Source organism: Macrotis lagotis, chromosome 7 (assembly GCF_037893015.1).
Source record: "Macrotis lagotis isolate mMagLag1 chromosome 7, bilby.v1.9.chrom.fasta, whole genome shotgun sequence".
Lineage (NCBI taxonomy): Eukaryota > Metazoa > Chordata > Mammalia > Peramelemorphia > Peramelidae > Macrotis > Macrotis lagotis.
In genome coordinates, this window is record NC_133664.1 from 38,153,445 (window position 1) to 38,176,307 (window position 22,863).

The 22,863-nt window shown below is 38.4% G+C and overlaps 1 protein-coding gene across 1 annotated transcript in view; it reads left to right on the top strand.

The window, feature by feature from the left end:
• Positions 1-22,863, top strand: part of LOC141494023 (collagen alpha-4(VI) chain-like) — a gene marked incomplete at its 5' end in the record, with an annotated part of 103,895 nt that overhangs the window by 28,012 nt on the left and 53,020 nt on the right. The window contains 12 exons of the mRNA XM_074195212.1: positions 1,425-1,478; positions 3,894-3,965; positions 4,483-4,509; positions 6,581-6,625; positions 6,759-6,812; positions 11,030-11,131; positions 11,371-11,467; positions 12,074-12,219; positions 14,932-14,994; positions 15,303-15,368; positions 20,885-20,938; positions 21,047-21,082. Coding sequence (XP_074051313.1) covers positions 1,425-1,478; positions 3,894-3,965; positions 4,483-4,509; positions 6,581-6,625; positions 6,759-6,812; positions 11,030-11,131; positions 11,371-11,467; positions 12,074-12,219; positions 14,932-14,994; positions 15,303-15,368; positions 20,885-20,938; positions 21,047-21,082 — 816 coding nt within the window. The remainder of the gene's footprint in view (positions 1-1,424; positions 1,479-3,893; positions 3,966-4,482; positions 4,510-6,580; positions 6,626-6,758; positions 6,813-11,029; positions 11,132-11,370; positions 11,468-12,073; positions 12,220-14,931; positions 14,995-15,302; positions 15,369-20,884; positions 20,939-21,046; positions 21,083-22,863) is intronic.

A 22,863-nucleotide genomic window follows, 5' to 3' on the forward strand; every position in this document is an offset into this window, starting at 1 on the left:
TGGATACCGCCTCAATTTCTAATTTTTTGCCACGCCAAGAAGAGCTGCTAAAAATATTTTTGTACATGGTGAGTTTTTTTTAATCCTTTTTTTCCTAATGATCTCTTTTGGACACAGATCCAGTAGTATTGCTGCTTCAAAGAGTATGCACAATTTTATTGCCCTTTGGATTTACAGAATCCTCTTTTATTAAAAAAAACATTAAACAAAGGCAACTGACAGTACATAACAGACATAACACTCTACATCTATAGTCTTTTTTTTTTTTATCAATGTGGTATTTCATTGTTTTCCCTCTGCCACCAAGGCTGATCATGTGTCATTATTTCTTGAAAAATAAACTATTTGAGAACTAAATTTTTCTCATTTAGCTATCTATAATCAATGTTGCAAGATTAGAAAACCAAACCTGGGAATCATTAAAGATATTTTCTTGCCAGACCACAGACATTTAAATAAAGACATGTCCAGAAAGTGCAGTGAACTTATCCATATCTGACATCTCTGGTAGGACTCAATGGTTAGTTGTTTCCATGGTTAATCAGGAATAGAAGATTGCTCACTGATCATTTTTAACTGGATTTAAATATTGCTTTTCAAAATGGTTTTTACTGATCTTTGGTTTTTTACATCACCATCATTTCCAAAATACCCTTCCTCCCATTCAATTCTACCGTCTCCTCACCAGAGCCATCCTTTGCAGCAACATTTTTTTAAAGAAAGAGAAAAGAACTATTCAGCAAAATTAACCCAACACATTCATTGAGTCTCACAATATGTGAGATATCATATGCCCATACTCTTTCATATCTACAAAAATGGAAGGAGGTATATTTTAAAATCTATTTTCAGGCCAAGACTGGTTATTATTATTATTACAGAGCATCCCATTTAATTTTTTTTTGATTTTTTCCATTTACACATTTATAACAAATGTTACATCTTAAAGATTTTTTTCTCTTATTACAAATTAACATTCAAAGCTGTTCATTTCAGTGGTAATACTATATCTATATGAATGGGGGTAAAGTCACATAGCAAAACCCAACAATCTTCTATTTCCTTTACTGAGAAAGGGTTAGCTTCTGATGCTCCATCATTATTATAATTATTAAAATGAACATCTTATCTTTAGGATAGAATTTTTCTGTAAACCTTTACTTCTGACAAACTAAGGGCAAGTCTTATACTGCCCCAATTATTATACAAGTTTAGAAAAGAAAGGGATAGTTTTAAGTTTGTGTCTATAGAAGGAAAGAAACACTGAAGTTTCTACAATCAATTCCAATTTAGACAAGTGTATTTATTATGTCATTCCAGGGAACCAGCAATAGTTAGTTTCATTACTTTGAATCGACAACAGAGTTGAGGAACAATACTGAATGAATTTTTATTTTAAGAATTAAATTCTATTTTGTTTTCAGGGAGAGAGAGGTCTTAATGGAATGCCTGGCTATCCTGGTGATGATGGTGGACCTGTAAGTAATAAATGTCAATTGGATACTGAAGAACTGTGTTGAAAATGGTCTAACAGTTGCTTACCTCACTGAACCAAGGTCTTTACAGTGGTGTTCTTAACTATAGTTCTTTTTGTCGATTTAAAACAGATAAATTGTAACTATGCTCTATTATAAGTTTCTGTATCAAGTAGAATGATGAAAAGAAAGATCTGTGTACAATAAAACTGGGTTGTTATGGCATGATCTTTTATAGTGGGTATACCATAAGTAATCTGTATTGAGTTGTGTGTATGTATCCAGAAGATGATAACGTGGAGGTGTCATCTTTATTAAATTAGATAATAAGGGCTTAAAAACTTTCAAGAAACCAAAAGTAGCCTAATCAAAATCACATATACTCTTACGATGGTAAGGGACGTTAGAGTTTCTGTAGCCCAGTCTATAGCTGAACAGAATGGGAGGGATAGGTTTATACAGTCATTTTTCTCTATCAAATATCTCCAAAGTTGTCATCCCTCCTTTGCTTAAAAACTATCAGTAAGAGGAAATCCAGTCTCTTCTGGAGCAGCCCATTCCATTTTTGGTTACTACTACTTGTTAGGTCATTTTAGTTTACATTGGACTAGTCTACCTCCATAGAGAACAAGTCTAAAGGTAGCACTTCAGATTCTTCTTTTTTTAAATTTCATTTTTAATTTATGAATCAAAGCAAGCATTTCCATAGCACAGTAAAACATAGCATAGGAAACTATAAATCTATTTTGTACAATTACTATTCCTTTCAGATATACTACAGAATTATCATATATAAATTATTCTAGCCAAATTTCTATTTATTAGTTCTTCCTCTGGATGCAGATCTCATTTTTCTTCATAGCTTTTCAGTTGTGGGCAATTATCATGCCCTTCCTGAATATTCTCTATTCTTGGCTAAATATTCTAGTTCCTTCAATAAATCCTTATCCATGGTATGTCCTAGTGACTTTCCTCTGGACATTCTTCAGCTTGTGAATTTTTCATCTAAAATGTGGTACCCAGGGGCGGCTAGGTGGTGTAGTGGATAAAGCACTAGAGTCAGGAGTACCTGGGTTCAAATCTGGTCTCAAACACTTAATAATTACCTAGCTGTGTGGCCTGGGCAAGCTACTTAATCCCATTTGCCTTGCAAAAACCTAAAAAAAATGTGGTACCCAGACCTTATCAAAATACTCCAGAAATAGTCTGAGGTATTGTACCAAGGGACTATCACTTCTCTATTTCTGGGCTCTCTTTAAAAAATTATTTACTTTTATATTTTACATCCCCCCCCCCCAATCTCACTTCCCTCTGGGCTCTTTTAATGAAGTCTGAGATTTCCCGTCTTTTTCTTAAACTGAACATCACAGTGCTATTGAACTTGTAGTTGACTTTGTTTTGTTCTCAATGGATTTCATTGGTGAGGTGAAGAATCCTCAGATTTTTTTGATGAACTCTTCTCTATCCTTTGCCTCATACACATCCAAAGAGGAAGTGTTCCTTTCTGGCTTTGTTCAATATGCAAAATTGACATCATTTGTGTCTTAACCCAAGTCCTTGATAAAAATATTAACCAGAATAGAATCAGGAACTGATCCCTGGGAACACTAAGACCTGCTTCCTAATTGGCATTGAACTATTTAATGATTGTTCTCTGGGTTTTATCTTTTAAGTATTTCTAAATGCACCCAAAAGATCAGCACTCACATCTCTGTATCTTGACTACATGAACAACATGAGAAACTTTATTCAATGTCTTTCTAAAATATAGGTAAACTTTGTCTACAGCATTATCCTGATCCAGTTCCTGTCAAGACCCCGCCAAAAATAGTAAATGAACTAAATCTATCATGACCTGTTCTTGATGAAGTCATGTTGGCTTTTAAAAGATCATCATTTTTAGATGTTTCATTTTTTGATATTCACAAACAATGTACTAATTATAATCCCTGATTTACCATAAATTGATTGTTTATAGATTCCTCCTTCTCCTTTTTTCTTTCTTCCTTCTTCCCTCCTCCCTCCCTCCCTTCCTTCCTTCCTTCCTTCCTTCCTTCCTTCCTTCCTTCCTTCCTTCCTTCCTTCCTTCCATTCTTCCTCCCTCCTCCTTCTTCTGTCTCTGTCTCTCTGTCTCTCTGTCTCTCTGTCTCTCTCTCTCTGTCTCTCTCTCTCTCTCTCTCTCTGTCTCTCTCTCTCTCTCTCTCTCTCTCCCTCCCTCCCTCCCTCCCTCCTCTCTTTCTTTCTTTCACATGATGATATGATGTGAAGGTAGAGATGAAGAGGAAGAACTTTCTTTTGGCATTTTCATGGCATTGGGAACAGCCAAAGTGTCCAAAGTGAAGATGGAGTATTGAGGGAGATGAATAATTGGTTGTCTTCTACTGTGCAGGCTCAATCTGAAGTACTTTTGTCCCACAGGGGGAAAGAGGCATTACTGGTGCACCGGGACAGCGTGGTGATGGAGGATGCCCAGGTGCAAGAGGGCTTAAGGTAAGCATTGTCCAGAAGGAAGAATGAGTCACTGTCCTTGTCTTGTTTTGCCATCATTTCTAGAGTTCTATGTAGAACTCAACCCCTGAGATGGTTCAGGACTTCACTCTTTAGTATTAATTCTTAGTTAAAATCCTATCTTATAGCTTTTTTGGAGTGTCTTCACTAAGTCAGGCAAACAATCATTGTCACTTGGGTGGCAGATCAAAGTCATTGGTGTTAATTGACTTCTCCCTACCTCTTTCCCTCTCCTTCCTCCCCCCACCCAAGCCTTAGGTAATACCCTTCTCATCTGGAGGAGCCTTGCCATTCAGAGTCTTCTTATGTCTTCTTCCTGCCTCAACTTTCTGTATTTTGATAAAAAAGCTTCTCTTCTCAATGGTCAAATATCCCTAGCTTATCAATTTCTCTGGGGGAGAAATTCCAACTTTTGATATCTTATTTGTCTTTCCTTATTATAAATTACGCTGGCATACTACATTTCATTTTAACAACTCTTTTTCTCTCTAAAATTCAGGGATCAAGAGGATTTATTGGAGAAAAGGTGAGTACTTTATTCTCTTCTTAAAATGGAAATTGAGTTCTCTTGAGTAAATACAATAGGAAATCTTGTCTTTTGCTTTGCTTCAATATAAAAGATTACAAAATTCATGGAAAAAAAAGAGAAAATGTTATAGATGTTGCTGGTCCAGCAATCAGGGTTAATAAATATTTGGTAAACTGTGTACAGCTTCAAGGCAATGGTATATGATAGAATTTTGAATGTTTTCAATTTTGATTAAATCATCCCCATGATAGTCTGGACAAATGTGGGCCTGAACCTAGGATTTCTCAAATCAGCAGGGTGAAGGGTGAGATAAGGGTTGACTTTGAGAGAAGCTGATGGAGTCAGTTTTTAGACGGTGGGGGGAAGGGGGGAGGTGTTAGTAAATCTGTGAATAGCCCTGCTTTCCTGCTAATCCAGAATCAGAAAGGGTTGATATCATTGTGTCACATGAGATCATAGCCATAATTCTGGTTCCCCCTTTGGTGGGGCACTAAGTAAAGTTGGGCAGGAAGCTTGAACTTATCCGAGGTCTGTGAGAGTTGATTGATTAGCTCATCCTGTGTGGTAAGTAGAACATATGTTCATTAACCATGGTCTAAAAATCTTACTTCATTCAGCAGATGAGTGACAGATACATTGGGTAACCATGAATTCTTAACCTAGAGCTTAGTATACAGTAGGCATTCAATAAATGTTTGTGAATCTTGATGATGATGATGATGGTAGAAGGGTCATTTATCAGGAAAGCAAAATTATCAGTAAGAGCTCAGCGAAAAAGATCTAAATCCTAATATGGGTAATAGAATGTTGACCTGTGATCTCATTGGCAAAGGGAAATCCAAAGTGAAGGAACTCCATCTACCAATGCAGATCTCTGCCATTTGTTGTCTTAGATATTTATTCAGAACATTAAGAGGCTAGTGACTTGTTCAGAGTCACACAGGCACTAAGTGTCAGATTAAGGGCTCAAATTCCTATTTCTAAGGTCAGCTCCTTGACAGCTAGATCATTTTATCTTAGCAAACTGCATAACAGTATGCACCCATGTACCATAATGAAAATGGAGAGTGCCTAGAGTTTCTCTCAAGACTTTATGAAATAGAAATGAATGACTCCCTGGTGGAGTGGGCCATTATCATATCATGCAGGAAGAGTACCCAGAGAAAGAATGTCTTCAAGGCACTGGCCAAGCCAGGAGAAGGAAGAGGGTGGCGATTTCTGCTGAGTCCTTATGCTGAACCAATGTTTTCTCTCCTTATTAAATGATTCAACTACCCTTCAAGCTCCTACCTAATGGATTGGTCATTAAGTATAGATATAGCCTGCTGCAGACTCTCCTTCGGTTCATTTCCCAGACTAGGATCTTTCATTCCAATCTTTCTGTGTGAGCTTTGTCTTGTCTCCAAGGCACTTGTTTGTCTCCAAGGCACAGCATACCAATTCCAGAGGATTTTGCCTTCTTTTCTAAATACTAGGAAAGGGAAGGAGAAGGCTAAACTCCTTTGTTGCTCATCACATCTTTCTCCCAGTGATTGTTTATCCTTCAAGTCCTATTCATCTACTGATTTCTTGAACTTGGGTTAGGAAGATTAGCACACTGGAATGAGGAGAAAACGTAATAAAAAGAAATCATTTGTCAAAAGAAGAGAGCCCTGGGTATTCAAGCAACCAGTTGAGTGTTAATGCTATCTTGTGAAATTTATTGTTATGACAATTGCCTAAGAGCAAGTCATTGCTATTCAATCATATTTTAAAACGGTCCCTGAAATTGTTACAATATTGACTTTTCCTGTACCTTGGCCCATGATTTAAGAATAAAACCGTGTTGCTTTCTTCTTTTCCTAACTTTGACTTCTTAACTCTTCACAGTATTCGTTTACATAACATGCAAAACTAAGCTCCATCAAATTTGGAAAAGAGTCCAAAAAGTCCATCTCCACTTTGAATTGATAAAAAGGTTTTCCATTTTCAGAACCCCACCCTACCCCCAAGAAGGTCTTTTGAGTAGTGATTGGTTTTGCCATGGTATAATTGAGCTGAAATCCTGACTGCTTTCTCTTCACCATAGGGCAACCGGGGAGACAATGGAATGGAAGGGTTTACTGGAGAACAGGTATGACATCATATCCAACACTGAAGGAATGGGAAAAGATTCACTGCTAGGACTCACAGAACAAAAAAGAATTTCACATCATTATTTTTCTTTTCCTGTCATCCCTCTTCCTTCCCTATCTCTCCAAATCTAGGGTTCACGTGGCAGTCCTGGAGTCTTTGGAGAAAAAGGAAATGCTGGAATTCGGGTAATGTATGATCTAATTTTGCTTTCAGGTGGTGAACTTGTCTTGAAAAATGCACCCTGTCTATTCCTTAAAGTGATAAGTTCCATTTGGTGGGAAAGGATGTGAGAAGATTGACTTTAGGTCTTGGGGCAGGGCTCAGTTAAAGATTCTGATGGCATTGAGGGAAAGTTGGAGTTGTGAACCTGCCTCTGAAGATGATGAAATAAGTGATTTTTAGGAAAATCACATAATCCTCCTGGGCCCCTCTCAGCATTTTGATATTATTTCCCTACTCTGCAATCTTAGGTGACCTCCCAATCAAGAAAACCCTAAGAACAGCTTGACACAATCTTGATCTGTGGCCAGGCCATGGGCTGATCCTTTACCCACCCCTCAGGTGATGCTTTGCAGATGGCCACAATTCTACATTGGTAGAGGAAATTTCCATTTTGGGAGGTCCCTCTGCCAATGAAGTCAAAGATAAGGACATATATCTGCGTGTACAATGTACATGTTCATATATGTGTATATTAATGCACACATACATCTCTAAAATAGATATAAAGTCTAAGTATGTATGTGTAACAAATGCATGCAATATACATAATATCTAAAATATTTTGTCCCCTTGCTTCCTCTAATAAAAAGAATAAGGGTTATCAACTCTTTAGTAATCTGAAAAGCTTATGCACCCCTTATTAGAATGTTTTAAATGTATAAATGAAAATACATAAGAATAAAAAGGAGACCACTTCTGTTGAAATATAGCTATGGAAGTAAAAAGAATTTCATGGACTCCATATTAAGAACCCTTGACAAAATGCTTCTGTCTAACCATGTACTGATATTTCTTCTTCTTATCTCAGTATTTATGTAATTTAATCTGTGATTTAATGGTAATTTAATGGGTGCTTTCTTTTTGGTAGAAGCAGATAGTCTCCAAGAGTTGCTCTGCCCTCAAAATTTGTTAACTAGTCTGCTGATGGAGCCCTCTCAGCTTAACATGGTTGGTCCTCAGTTGACTGACATACAGTACTCCAGTGGGTTTCCATTTGAAGAATTTCTGCTTCAGCAGGCTCTGTCCATGTTGATGCTCTGCTGTCCTGGCCCTTGAGAATCTAGAATTAATATTACATAAAACTTTACAAATAGAGGAGTTACAGATATTTACATGACATTATTGACCTTTGTTTCTCAACTAGCATATTGTAGGTCATATCTCTGCAAATTTCAGAGAAAAACTTTATAATCATTGTGTAATTGTAGGTGGAAGAATACCTTAGAGCTTGACCTTTCATTGAATTTCTTAGGACACTCTGACCTTTTCCCTATACTTTTTATAATTTTTCTAAATTATGGCTTTAACTGCATTTGGGATCTCTGTACCCAATATGGATCTGGAAATACTTTCTCTTTCTAACTTATATTTTGTTAATGCATAGGGAGCAATGAAAGCCATGTATTGTGAGCACAGCGATGGTCCCTAAAATAACTTTCCTACATGACAAGGGATTTTGCCAGATCAATATTCAACTTGAATAGCATTTATTAAGTACTTATTATGTGAATACTCTCCACTGAATCTTGGAAATGAAGGAGAGAGGAATGCACTCACAATGCTTACCATCTAATGGGAGACCCACAATAATTTGTTTAATTTAGTAACTATAATACAGGGGAAATTGAATAAGGCAAAGTAGAGGTTCAGGTCAAATGAGAACTTTGAGTAGACTTCCAGAAATCGTGTGACGTGGTTATAGAGAAGAAAGGGTAGATTTAAGGTGGAAGACCAGTAAGGAGGCCCTGGTGTAGCTGTTAAGAAATGAAGACCATCTACACCGTAGGTATCTTTAAATATTTATTTATATATTTTCTTCCCCATTAAGATATAAGTAAACTCTTTAAGGACTTTCTTTGAATTCCCAGAACTTACTAATCAGTCTGACACTTAACCATGGTGCCAAGTGAAAGAAGCTGCAGTGTAAGGTTTAATTATACAGGGGCAAAAAAATATTACAGGGGCAGCTAGGTGGTGCAGTGGATAGGGCACTGGCCTTGGAGTCAGGAGTACCTGAGTTCAAATCCAACCTCAGACACTTAATAATTACCTAGCTGTGTGGCCTTGGGCAAGCCACTTAACCCCATTGCCTTGAAAAATCTAAAAAAAATAATATTGCATAGGTAGACTCTCCTTGACAATTGTTGTCAAATTCATGAAAAGTTTATACATTGAAGATAAATTTGCCTTTTCTGTTTGCTTCCAAAGGTGATATAAGCAGTTGGTGGGAGCTGCAGGGATTATAAATTTAATGTTTCCAAATCATTATAGCTGTCCAAATCAGAACTTGGGAAGTAGAAAGCTTCCTGCCTCCAGATGTTAGATGACCTTTTGTTTGAAATATTCTAGTAGGTATTCCAGTTCAGGCATGAGTTGGCAATAATTCCTTCAAACTCTGAGATTCTTTGGTTCTGTCCTACTCAGAGATAAGCCAAAGATGATTCTGATATACAAAGCTGGGCAACTGAGAAGATGATGCCATCAGAACTAGAGAAATTAAGCAAATGTACATGTTTTGGAGGGAAGACTTTAGCTGTTAAATTCTAGCATTTCTATACTGGCAACATCTACTATAGCTGATTTCCCTCTTCATGCTCTTTTCAGCCCTTCTTGTTCAGTTCACCATCTCTTGTCACATAAAGAATGTAAGACTGCCTAATTGTGCATTCCCTCTCTAAGCCATCTACCATACTACTACCCAAGAAATCATGCCAGTACATCATTCTGATCATGTTTATGCTCCCAAACATATCTTGAAGTTAATGGAGCAGAGATTGGGAAATAGTGCCATATTAGCAAGTTAGCTGAACCCTGAAAACCTTCTCATCACAGACAGAATCCTTACTATAATATTGACCACTTATTTCATGTGTATGATGTCAGGTACTTTCATAAGATCTCAGACACCAAGGAAGGAGAAAACACAGGCACACAAATAAGCAACACAGACACACACAGGCACATAGACACACACACACACACACACACACACACACACACACACACACACACTTAACTGATTCCCAGAGGGGGTAATACTCCAGGGAAAGGACACAAAGCCATCCTAGAAGATCACCTGAGTCTTATTTTCATTCTTTTTTCAAACCAAAGTATTTGAAGGCCCATAGGTTGACCAGTCTATTAATTTTACTTGTTCTAATCACATTGGTCTCTCACTGTCTGTCAAGGCTGCCTCCAAATACTACTGCAATGACAGCATGATACTATATAGTAATACACTCTGGTACTGTCCACAGTGCCAAGTGATGAAATAGTTATTCTTAGCTTCACAATAGTTGATAACCATGGTGCTGATGACTTTTTTTGCTAACCCACTCCTCTATCCTTTCCTGAGAAGAATGTGTTATTTGGCTACCTAACACTTCTCCTGTGAGAACTAGTTTACAAGGAAGGACGTGGTTCTTCCTCCATCTGCTGTTGTGTGTGGAAGAGTGGGCCACTTGTTTGTTAACATCTGCCCATTGCTCATTGATTCCCTTCTCTAGCATCAGTGAGTTCATACAGAAACAATTTTCCCTGTATATATCAATCCTCTTACATTAAATACTCAAAATAATCCTGGGAATAACTATGTATCTTCTTCTCTTGAAGGAAGCCATTACAAATATCTAGGAGGGAAGGCTTCTCATTCTTGTATTTTGAATTTTTCCTACTATAGCATCATATCAGAGGCTTGAAATTAAACAAACTTTTGTATTTTTCTTTTCACTCTCTTCTCCCTGAATGACCTAGACTCTAGGCTCTACACATTGTAGTGAAGCCTTGAGTAGGATTGAAGTTCTCTGGGCTGGTGTGAGGGAGAGCATATTGACCTAAATTTTACTAAAAGCAGCGGAGCCACATAGCCTGAACACTATTCCTGTGGAGGCCTTGTGGTCGTCTGAAATTTATCTGACTTTAGTGTGATCCCTTTGACACATCAGTGGATTTTTCCTGCCAAGATAAGTCTTCTTCCAAAGATCTCCCTTCTGTTATAACCACATGTTCCAGAATGCTATTACTATGGAGTTGCACATAACTGTTCACCAGGATATTGTGGATAATATGATTTCTGAGATCCTAGAATCAGTATGAAATTGTGACCCACCTCATTTCCTCTGGTTCCAGGAAAACATTCCCTCTAGTGTAATCTTGAGAGAAAACTTTGTTATTCCTCTAGGACTTACTTAACCCCTACTGTTGGTCTCATGCCTTCATGGGCTTTTTAATTTTGCCACCAGGCAAGGTGACCAGGCCCCTGGCATTGGAAGCATTGTCTCTGGTGAGCCTTGAATGGTTCCTAGTAATGCTGGTCTTCTGACTAGTCTCTTCCTGAATTCTCCTGCCTTCTTTAGGGATTTCTCATATAGGCCAGTAGTCTAAATTCAAAGATTCTTCTGTGCTCAGTGGTTATAAAAACCACAAAAGAGGCACAGGTTATAGTGAATCTAGAATGGTTATCATATTTTGGAGCCATGATCTCCATAACTGCATGAGTTCAGAATTCTGTTGGTTTATCAGGGACTCAATATATCTCTGGTCCTGATCCCACTCTTCCTGCCATCCAGATGGTCATTTAGTCATGTGGAGATGTATGCCAACATGGCCAAATCTCTAGGTATGAGAATGCCAACATAAACAATCATTTAAGTTCTCCCTTAGGCCCTTCTAAAAGGGCCTCATCAATATTCCCAGCCCAGCCTGTCAACTGGTTGAATTCTTCACTAGAAGTTGCCAATGAGCATTCTTCATTGTCACAGTCTCAGCATGATCCCACTATCCATAGTCCAATAGGAATTCTACCTTATCTGACTAGAGCTCTCTAGGAGAGATTTCCTATTTGAGGAAGGTCCTTTTCAACCTTCCTATCACATAGGCTATTTGAATCTGATATATTATCAAGATATGAGATTATGTCCTAAAAGATAATTCATATCAGAAAAGAGAGGACAATATGGGCTCCTGCTGTTCTTTAACAGATAGTATAGTGGGTTCCAGCAAGTATAGGGCTATGAAGTCGTGGTGATGAAGTCTTATGAGATGGTGGTCACTACCTATAAGTTTTGAATTTGTTCTGTTACTGCTACCAAATCTTAGAGAAGGATGATATCTATATCACATCAAGTATTTGCAAATCATATCCTTAGGGTATAGAGCAGAAACTATAACTCTGTTCCATCAGAAATGCATCCAAAGCTCTCTCTGAAAGGTTTTCTTATTCCAGATTCAGTTCTTTCTGGAATACCAAATCTGTTTCCATATGGGAATAGTATCAAGCACTGCCATAAACATCAAGGGACCCATACAGCCACCGCGCCCTGCGTACATACTCCCTTCCTCTTCTGTTACCCTTTGGAGTACTATCCTGAGGTAATGTTACTCCTAGGGAAGCTTCTTTTTGGAAGATCTAGACAGTGGAGTAGTACAACTGGCATAGATGTGTAAAAGCAATCTTCACTAAGTTTATAGCATTGAACTTAATTCTGAAATCCAAGTATTTAAGTAACAGACTAGTCATAATTGAACTTCATTACTAAAGGAAAATGTATTGCTTAGTTTCTTTTTGGAAATTTTCTGAGTTGCCTGTATTTGTCTAAGAACTTGTGGTACACATCTTTGTACATTCTGACTAACACACAATTGCACCAATTCAATTCAGTTCGGTATTTATTTACCCGGTACCTACTGTGCTAATTGCTGGGGCTACAGATAAGAAAAAGAGATAGTCCTTGCCCTTACAGAGCTTATAACCTAACGTGGGAAGATAACAGACCAAAAGAAGTCAAAAAGTGGGAGTTCTTGAGAAAGGGAAGGAAGACCACCAGGAGCCATGTTGTTTTGTGGAGTCAAAATCCAGTAGAATAGTTGATGTGAAATGGATTGACCAGAAGGTTAAGGAATGCTTAGGAAGAATTTAGTTTGTGAAATAAAAGTAGATCTGGAAAACTTAATTATGTAGATATTCTGATCTTGGAAAAGTGTACAAAGCTCTCATGACACAATATCAATTTCAAAATAAATAGGATACATAGTAATAATAAAAAGTAATATATTTATATATTATGATAGTTATATAATAACATATATGACTATAACATAATTATGATTTTATCACATAGCATATGAAATGAATAATAAAAAATAAAATGCATTTTAAATAAAAACAGTGAACTAGACTAATTTTCCTATATATTCTCTCTTATTAAAATGTAAGCTTCTTGAGAACAGGAAAAATCTTGCTTTTCTACTTGTATAGTGATGTTTAGCACTTAGATCACAATGAATTATTGAATTGAATTGCTAATATGCAGGTATAGCTGGTCAGTAGATAGCTGGAAATAGAAGCCAGGAACACTGAGGTAGTGTTCCATTGAGATATAAATGTGGTAGTCCTATGTATAGAGAGGATAATTAAAATAATGTTAGTAGATACAATTTTTAAGGCAAGGTACAGAAAGAAGAAAGGGGCTAATAGATGTTTTTCATTCATTCATTAATTCATCCACTCACATGCTTCTTATATCCTAGAGGCTCACCTGAAACTTACACTCACTTTTGGGAATCAGCTTAAATGTGAAGGTCAAATTTCCCAAGGTTGGGAACATCTCTTGCTCCTCGGTCAGTCTGCCCTCTTCGCTTTCACAAGACAGACTTCTTTTAGGTTTTTGCAAAGCAAATGGGGTTAAGTGGCTTGCCCAAGGCCACACAGCTAGGTCATTATTAAGTGTCTGAGATCAGATTTGAACTCAGGTACTCCTGACTCCAGGGCCAGTGCTTTATCCACTACACCACCTAGCCGCCCCTACAAGACAGACTTCTAATCTGATTGATAAGTTTGGTACTTTTTACTGACTCAGTAGCAAAATATAGCCAGCTATTCTCAGCTTCCATCATACTGCTGCTGCCCCTGGTGCTACCACTTTCCTCCTAACAGGACTGGTAGAGAAATATTTCTTTATTCTTAACTCCTCCTGCATTCCTGCTGCCTACCAAATAAAGTACTAAGTCTTGATCCTATAACCTTCACAATCCTCTCTTATTTGACACCAAATGCACATATCCAATTTGATGTTATTTTTCTCCACTCCATATATTCCCTTTTCTAGATCAGACTATTTTCTGTCCACAGTTCTTCTATTACTTTCTCCCATCTATGTGCCTTTGCTCATGCCATCCCAATATCTGAAATGAATCCTCTCCCTTCTCCCCTCTGGCTACTTCTATCTCTTCAAGAGTCAGTTCATTAACTACTTACTCCATGAAGCTTTCCTCCCTCTTCTCTGCCCCCACTTTGATGAAAATAATCTCTTTCTTTTCAAAATTCATATAATTCTTTGTCAAAATTCTCATAGCTAAAATTTCGGACCATATGAAGTAAAGTGAAGTCAAACTAGGGTTGTTAGACTGGAGGATTAAGGGACTTTAGAGGGTCACTAGGAGGGCAAAGAACAGATTTGGGATGAGTGATAAAATGGGAATATGAAAGAGCAGGAGGCTTTAATCAGAGAGAGGAATTTCAGAGTTCAAGGTCTTGAAAGTGGTTATTTAAAATGATGCTGAATTCTAAGATAGGACAAAGTGAATGACTGAAATAGAGAGGAGATAGAGGTCATGTGGGTTGAGGAAGACAAGGAACTATGAGGGTTTCTGCAATCTCTGCAATTGCTCCTGGTGCATCAGTTCTCTAATTGAGCAGGGCTAAAGCTACAGTATAAGCTAAGAATGTAAAAGGGAGGTTGATGGAAGATTTTCCTCCTATTCACCCTTGGGGAGAGAGAAATAGATGATATCTTTATAGGATCACATGTTTAAAGGAACAATTTGCCTTCTGTCACAGTCATTTATCAATAGCAAAAATGAATATAAAATACATTTTTCTCCTCGTGGTACTTGTCAACTGTAGCTTGCTACCCATCAACTTTGGAATAAGAGTACTCCTTGAATTTGTAGCTATTTTCTTCTTGCTTTGTCAAGGTTGGGCCTCCTTTTTGCTTAATTCCCATTTACTGTTTTCATAATACACTAAAGGGTGACAAAATATAAACGAATGTCTGATTTCTTATTCTCTCATTGTGTTTCAAGGGCTTGAAGGGCCCCCCAGGAGAATCTGGCGAACCAGGACGTCCTGGTCTGCGAGGAGATCCTGTGAGTGATGGTTGACTCATTTCTATGATTTTGATTCCAGGACCTTTTCTGTCTGCCAAGGGTAGAGATCCAAGAATGTTAGCTATTATTTAGCTTTCTATAGACATTGCATCATAACTGAATTTTGAAAGTGTAAGTCCTCTTTTGGATAAACAGGGCTCTTAAGGGAAATAAAGTATATTTCTTCAGAATTCCCATTCCTTGTCAGTGCTCCAGTCAAGCTTGATCACTCTGGTTAACTTAGGTTTCACACATTAATTCATGCTTTTTTCCATTCACTTGTAGTAACAAAACTTTTGTCTCCTTAGGGAGAGCCTGGCATTGATAATCATATCTGGGGACCTCGGGGAGAAAAAGGAAAACAAGGCCGCCAGGTAAAGTCTGGTTGTGTATCTTACGGGGCACTGGGGCAAAGGGAATTCTATTTGACCTAGAATTCACTATGAACAGAGAACAAGAGAATTCTCATATCAGATCCACCACGAGGGCAGGACAATCAGGACTTGTCCCAGGGTGTCAAAATTTGAAGTCCTTCAAAGATTGTAATAAGCAAGTGTAATACCTAATTAGCAAGAATAATTAATTAAAATAGTTTCTAGTATATTGGTCATTGAACCTTAAGGTATCTTGCCCAGTATGAAGCAGTCTACCTCTGTGGTTTCCCAGTGGTGGTTGAGGATTATGCTTTATAGGTCCCTTATTTCAGGTATGCTTTAGCCAGGAGCAAAGAATGCTAATTTCTCTCTCTGTTGAGACCAGGTAAGATACTATGGTCCTCAAACACAGAACAGAAAGAAGGAAAACTGGAGAGAAAATGAAGCTGAGAGAAAATATATGAAAAGTGCTTTCCAAACCTTAAAAGCACTCTATAAGTGCTAGTTACTACTACTACTACTACTACTACTACTACTACTACTACTACTACTACCACCACCACCACCACCACCACCACTACCACCCACCACCACTACTTCTACTATCCACTACCACTAGCACTATTAGTTTTCTTCTCTTGAGACATTGTGATATGGTAGAGAGGACAATGGACTCAAAGTCAGAAGCCCTTGCCCCAAGACTAAGTATTTTTGTGACCAAGTTACTCCACTTTCCCAGGCTTCAGTTACCTCCCCTGCAAAATAAGAGGGCTGGATGAGAAATGCTGATAAAACTTCTTCTCTGTTCTGGAATTCTGTAATTTAGGGGAATTGTACAGAAATAAAAGATCCCTCATGCTATAAAAGATTTGCTTCCCTTCTGGGTAATATCAGAAACTTTCAAATGTCTTTTCCTTTCTTTCTTAGGTACTTTTCTTCTTTTGGAGCTTAATAACTAATTTAGGTCAGGTACTCATAATTTTAGAGGACAGAAAAATAGAAAAAAATAAAAGTATGTTAACTTGTCATTTACTACTCTTAGTTCTTTATAAACCTAGTACCAAGGTGCCAGAATTTAAATGATGACTCATAGATTTATTAAGTTTATTTTTAAATTAAATTTATTAAAGAGACAATTCTTGTTTAGTTATTTTCAGTTTTGTTCTTCCCTTCATGATCCTATTTGGGGCTTTCTCAGGAAAGATACTGGAGGAGTTTGCCATTTCCTTCTCTAGTTCATTTTATAGATGAAGAAATGGAGACAAGCAGGGTGAAGTGACTTGCCTGGAGTCACACAACAATAAATGTCTGAGGTTGGATTTGGGTTCAGGAAGATGATCTTCCTGACTTCGGCCCAGGACTGTGTGCACTGTGGTGTCACCTGGCTACATATGTTCTCTTGGTTCCCTATAGAGCTAGCTAGAATTTAAATGTTGACTTAGAAAATATCATTGATTAAAAAGATGTAGGGGGAAGTTCTCTGGGCTTGGAATCAGAAGACATATGAGGTCTGAAACCTCATACGCTGTGTGATTCTGGGCAAGTCACTCAAGCTTCCTGGGCCTCAATTGTCTCATCTGTAAATGAGGAATTGGAGTAGGCTGCTAAGATCCCTTACAGCTTGAACATTTTGGAATTCTGTGAATGATTATTTGCTTCCAAATTCTTTCCAGTTCTGAAATGTTGATTTCTTATCTGTCATTGTGGTTAATAAGAAATTGGCGCTCAAGCTTCCAGATCCTAAGAAAAATCCCATTTGAAAAATGTTTCTCTAGAAAAATCTACAGTGCTAGGGGAAATTGTGATTGCTAAGTCTATTGACCCGACCAAAGAAAAGGAAGGATTCTGTTTTCATCCTAGGACTGACACTAATTAACCGTATGACCTAAGGAAAGTTATTCCAATGACTTGGTTTTACTAGATACTCTCTAAGGGAGTATATGGTCCTATGGTTTTTGCCACAGAAATCACAAATTTAGCTGTTCCAAGTGACTTGGAACTCTGTGGTAACTTCAGAATTTAAAGTCAAAAACAGGTACAGCTGCCAAGAAAACAGAAACTCCAAATATTTTTTTTTGCCTAACTCCAGCGTGAACAAATTCCAAGTATTCTTTATAAGTGGTACAATTTTCAGTGTTTTCCTAGACTTTCTCCACCCCACCCCCACTTTCTTTTTCTTTTGAAAAATATTTTTTCCAGTTTCATGTAAAAGATAATTTTAAACTTTTCTTTTTAAAGGTTTTGAGTTCCAGATTCTCTTCTTCCTTCCCTCCCTCCCTCTCTGTGAGACATCAACAATTTGATATAGGTTATATGTAAATATGCAGAACATATTTCCAAATTGATCATTTTGTGAAAGAAAATGCAAACCAAAAAAAAAATTCCCACAAAAAATAAAGTAAAAAAATAGTATCCTTTGATCAGTTCAGTTCTTTCTCTCTCCCCCCCTTTTCAAAGAGATCTTACTTTCACTGGATGAAAAGAAAGCTATGGCTTTTATTTAAGGGCAGCCTACATGTAGACCAATATGGTAGTAGTTGTCCATTGTTTTTTGACTTATGGATTTATGAATTGGTATCGGGGCTTCTGTGTTGAGGAAACACAGGGGCAAAGTCAGAGGCCTTTCTCAAGAGATATATAGATTATGCCCTCCATTACTCATGATAACCACATTCTTACAATTCCTAGGGGAGTTCCAGCATCAGCCTAAAGATCATGATGCTCCTTTGACCATTTTATTTACCTTTGCTCAAGGTCTCCCAGTAAATGGTAACTATAAATATCAGATACTTAGTTGGTAAGCCCCTGAGGAATAGTCACATCATATTAGTTTAGTAGATACTATAATACTTGGCACCTTGCCAGCCCCACTGAGGCAATAAATGTATACCTTTTCTTTTAAACTGAATTGAACAATTGATGTTCAAGTCCTGCCTTTGACACATGCTGATTATGTGATTCTGGACTAAGCCTGTAATTTCTCAGGGCTCTAGGCAACTCTGTAAGACTTTATAAATGTGAAGGAGATTCTGGCCTGCATTGAGGGAGGGCATTTCCTTACCTGGGAATCCTCTATATCAGTGGAACCAGAAGTCTAATCCTTAATTCTCCTCAACAAATAGGAGCTGAATAAAAGGACCCTTATTCCAAGGTAGTAAGTTTGTTTTCTATTTAAATTAAATTCTTTGGGGGGGGAAAAAAGGACAATATAAATTTCCCCATGTTCATAGGAAATATGTTTCCAAGGTTAAAATGCTGTCTCACACTGACTGTGTGATTCTGGGCGATTCACTTAACCTCTCTGTGCACCTAGGTAATTGTCATAGGATCCTATGTTTAGAGGTCATTGAATTTTTCCTCTCCCCATTTTTACATATAAGGAAACTGAGGCTCTGAGAGGTTAGGAAATATGCCATGGGTCACTCAGATGGGATTTAAACCCATTCTCTCTCTCTCTCTCTCTCTCTCTCTCTCTCTCTCTCTCTCTCTCTCTCTCTCTCTCTTTGGTGCTGCCCAAGATCACACAGCTAGTAAGTGTCAGTTATCTGAGAATGGATTTGAACTCAGGTCCTCCTGACTTCAGGGAACCTGCTGTATACACTGTGCCTCTTCGCTGCCCCACGCCCCTTGACTCCAAGTGCAGACTCTACCACCTCTAAGATGATTACCCATTTCAGGGCAAGTGCCCAGCTGCACTGTCAAAGGAAGTTCCTTCACCGAAGCTCCCTGTATCAACTAAATGGCAAACACAACTGCCTTCCCTCCCTGATACCTGTTTCACATCAATGGTACATGGAGTATTTGCTTAAGGCCAGAGCTGAACATTAGAAGCTGCTGCTTCCTGTGGAAGCTGCCTCACAACCTCCCTCTTGTGAGCCGGTAGTCATCCTCCAAATCATCATCTATAATCCACTGCCTTCTTCAGTCCAGGTCATGTTTCTTAAATGTCATCTAACTTGACTAGGATTGACTAACCCCAGGTTCTGGGGTGGATCTCCACTCACCTTGGGAAAACCTCAGTAACGGGCAGCTTATCTTCAGGATAATCTTAGATTCCCATTTGTGCCTCCAAGAAGAATAGGTTGAGATCACCTGGTTGAAACCTCAAGCTGTTATCATCTTTATCAACAGCTCCCATTTCTACGGAATTCTAGAGCCTGTAAAGTGCTTTATATATACCTTAGGTCATTTGACCTCATGAGCAGACTACAAATTCAATTCAATTCAGTTCAATCCAACAGGCATACATTAATTACTGGGTCTGGGTACTGTCCTGGGGAAGGAAAAGACAAAAAAAAATGAAATCTTGCTTGCTCACAAGGAACTTCCATTTTATGTTGGATGATGAGGAAGGGGAGAGGGTATAGCATTCAAACAGGAAAAATTCATAATTACAATTTGAGAAGGATACGAGTGCCAGCAATTAGTTCAGGAAAGATTTTCCATAGGTACTGGCACATAGATTGAATCTTTTTTTTTTAGGTTTTTTGCAAGGCAAATGGGGTTAAGTGGCTTGCCCAAGGCCACACAGCTAGGCAATTATTAAGTGTCTGAGAACGGATTTGAACCCAGGTACTCCTGACTCCAGGGCCGGTGCTTTATCCACTGTGCCACCTAGCAGCCCTGTATAGGTTGAATCTTTAGAGGCAGCTGTGGTGTAATGGATAGAGCACGGATCTGGACCTGAATTCAAATCCAGCTTTAGACTCTTACTATCAGTGTGACCTTAGGCAAATCTTTCAATCTCTGTTTGACTCACTTTTCTCCACTGCAAAATGGTAATAATAATAACACCTACCCCTCCCAGGGTTGTAATGAGTATCAAATGAGATCTTGGTGTGGCTATAGACACATAGCCAGTAAGCATTAGGAGTGGAATATAAGACCATCAAGTATTTCAGATGCAGAGTTCAGCATTCTTGCCACCTGACCTTGCCACATCTCACATCTCCCTTCAAACTCGACTTCCTCATTTTACAGATTTAGAATCTGGGGGGCCAGAGATGTCTCTGATTCTGAACACGAATAATGAAAAGGGTATGTGATCATAGTACTCCTGTGTAATAACTCCAATAAAACCTTTAATGGAATTAAGCCTTTACAGAAAGACCCTAAGACCCCCCCATCTAGATGGAGTGTGGAGAAACCATAGGTTCAGTGCCCTTTATTTTGCTTATGAAGAAACTGAGGACCAGGGAGTTCAAATGAATCATCTCAAGTCACAGAGGTAGTCAGGGGACAAAGCCAATATTTGCACATATATTTTCAGACTGAATCTCATGCTCCTTCTCCTGCAGGATTTCCTGGAAATACTCTGAAAATACTGCATTTGACTGTCAAGTAATTGGAGAGAACCACCAAGAAAACATTAATAAGGGGAAGGGGGTGGGGAAGGAAGGACAAAATATGGAACTCAACTTTTTTTTTGGTACTCAACTTTTTAAATAAGAATGTTAAGAAGATAGGGAAAAAAAGAAGATCTGAATGCATCCAAATTTATCTTTTCTTTTTTTCAGGGAAAACCTGGGTTTCGTGGTGAGCAAGGTATTCCTGGAAGCCGAGGTTCTAATGTAGGTATAATTTTTGCTTGAGTCTCTGAGACTCAACTGTTTTCATGATTCTCTTATACTATCAATCCTTTACTTGATTGAACTTGTTCTTTTTTTATTCTTCCTCAGGGGCCAAGAGGCAGAAAGGGCTTACCTGGATCGGAGGTTAGTGCTTTCCAAATGAGGGAGGCTACTCCTTGCCCAAAGATGTTTTTATGTTGTTCTCTTGTGTGTGACCATTTAACTCTAAATTCAATAGGAGGGGTGGCTAGGTGGCAAAGTGGATAGAGCATCGGGGACTTAGGAGAATCTGAATTCATATCTTGCCTCAGGTACTTAACCTTGTTACCTTGGGCAAGTCACTTAACCCCACTGCCTTGCAAAAATCAAAAAAAGAAAAAAGTCAATAAAGTCAATAGGAAGTGGTATCTCATGTTTTTTCAGGGATACCATGATTTGACTTTTCTTTCAGTTTCATGAAGATAATTTGGGTTTGTTCATAGAGGAAATTTTCCATAGAGGAAATATGGGGAGGTTTATATTTTTTTTTAAGAATTTTTCATTTAGTAAACTCCTTTTATATGTAAGACATTGGTTCTCATAACCACCCTGAGAAACAGGTCTTATTATTAACCTAATTTTACAGTTAAGGAAACAGAGGTGCAAAAGGTTTGATGACTTGCCCAGTATCTGAGACCAGATTTGAACTTGACTCTTTCAGGTTCTATGCACTATGGTGCTCTCAGCTGCCTTTAAAAGGAACTTTAAAATGGCCACTCAATTCTAACACCTTCCTTAGGATCAGATTTTAGACCTCTGCTTTCATTGGTATAGGGAATTCCTAGTTGAGGGAGTGCTCCCAGTTCATGTAGGCACTTCCTCTTTGTTTAGAGGGCCAAGACAAGTTAAGTGACTTGTCCAGGGCCCCACCAACAGTGGGTGTCAGAGGAGGGGCTCAGGTCCTTCTGATTTCAAGGTCAGTTCTCTCCAGTGCCTTCTGTCTCTTGAGCAATGAGAATGATTAGGTGGGTTAGGAACTGGCTAGAACTAATGGGTGAATGCTACAGGGAAAATCCATAGAAGGGAAAATTTCCAAAGTATTAGAGCTGTCTTAAAATAGAAGAGGCTGTGGCAGGCAATAATGAGTTCCCTGTCAATTAAGGTGTAGAGGCTTGGTGAGGGAATTGTCTACAGGAGCCTCATGATTTATTCAGGGGTTGAACTAGTTGAACTTGGAGATCCCTAATAACTTTGTTCCCTCAATGAATCTGTGGCATTGACTTGAAGAGGTGACAGTTATGCCCTGAAGTGAAGAGAAATCCTTGATATTTACAGTAGTTAATTACTTTCTGGGCTGGAAGAGAATTTCAGTGTGGGACGTTCCTATTGGAAAGCTGGCTCTCAGGGGTTGGTTTGTGATGGACTGTTTTAAGAGGAGAGTTATTACAGAGGCTGGAGAGTATGTCAAGGCAAAGGATGAAGCTGCCTGTGATGGCAGCTGATATTCGCTGTGAATCACTCCCTACATCAGTGGCATTTCAGGTCTTCAGATGAGTTCTCTACAGGTTTAGGAAATGTGAAGAGAGGGTGTCCTGGGGGAAAGGAGAGACAGATTCACCCCACTGGGGCTACAAGCCTGGGAGTGAAGGCATGCTGGGTCCCACTGTGTTCCTACAAAGTGATAGCAGAACTCTTTAGAGCAAATAGAATTTTTGTGGATCAATTGTTCAGTCATGTCAGACTCTTCATGACCCCATTGTGGGGCTTTCTTGGCAAAGATACTGGAGTGATTAGCTATTTCCTTCTCCACAGCTGAGGAAAGTGAGGCAACCTGGGTTAAGTGATTTGCCCAGGTTCACACAGCCAGATTTGAACTCAAGTCTTCCTGACTCCAGGACCAGCACTGTTTCCATTACACCATCTAGCTTCCTTATATTAATTTTGTA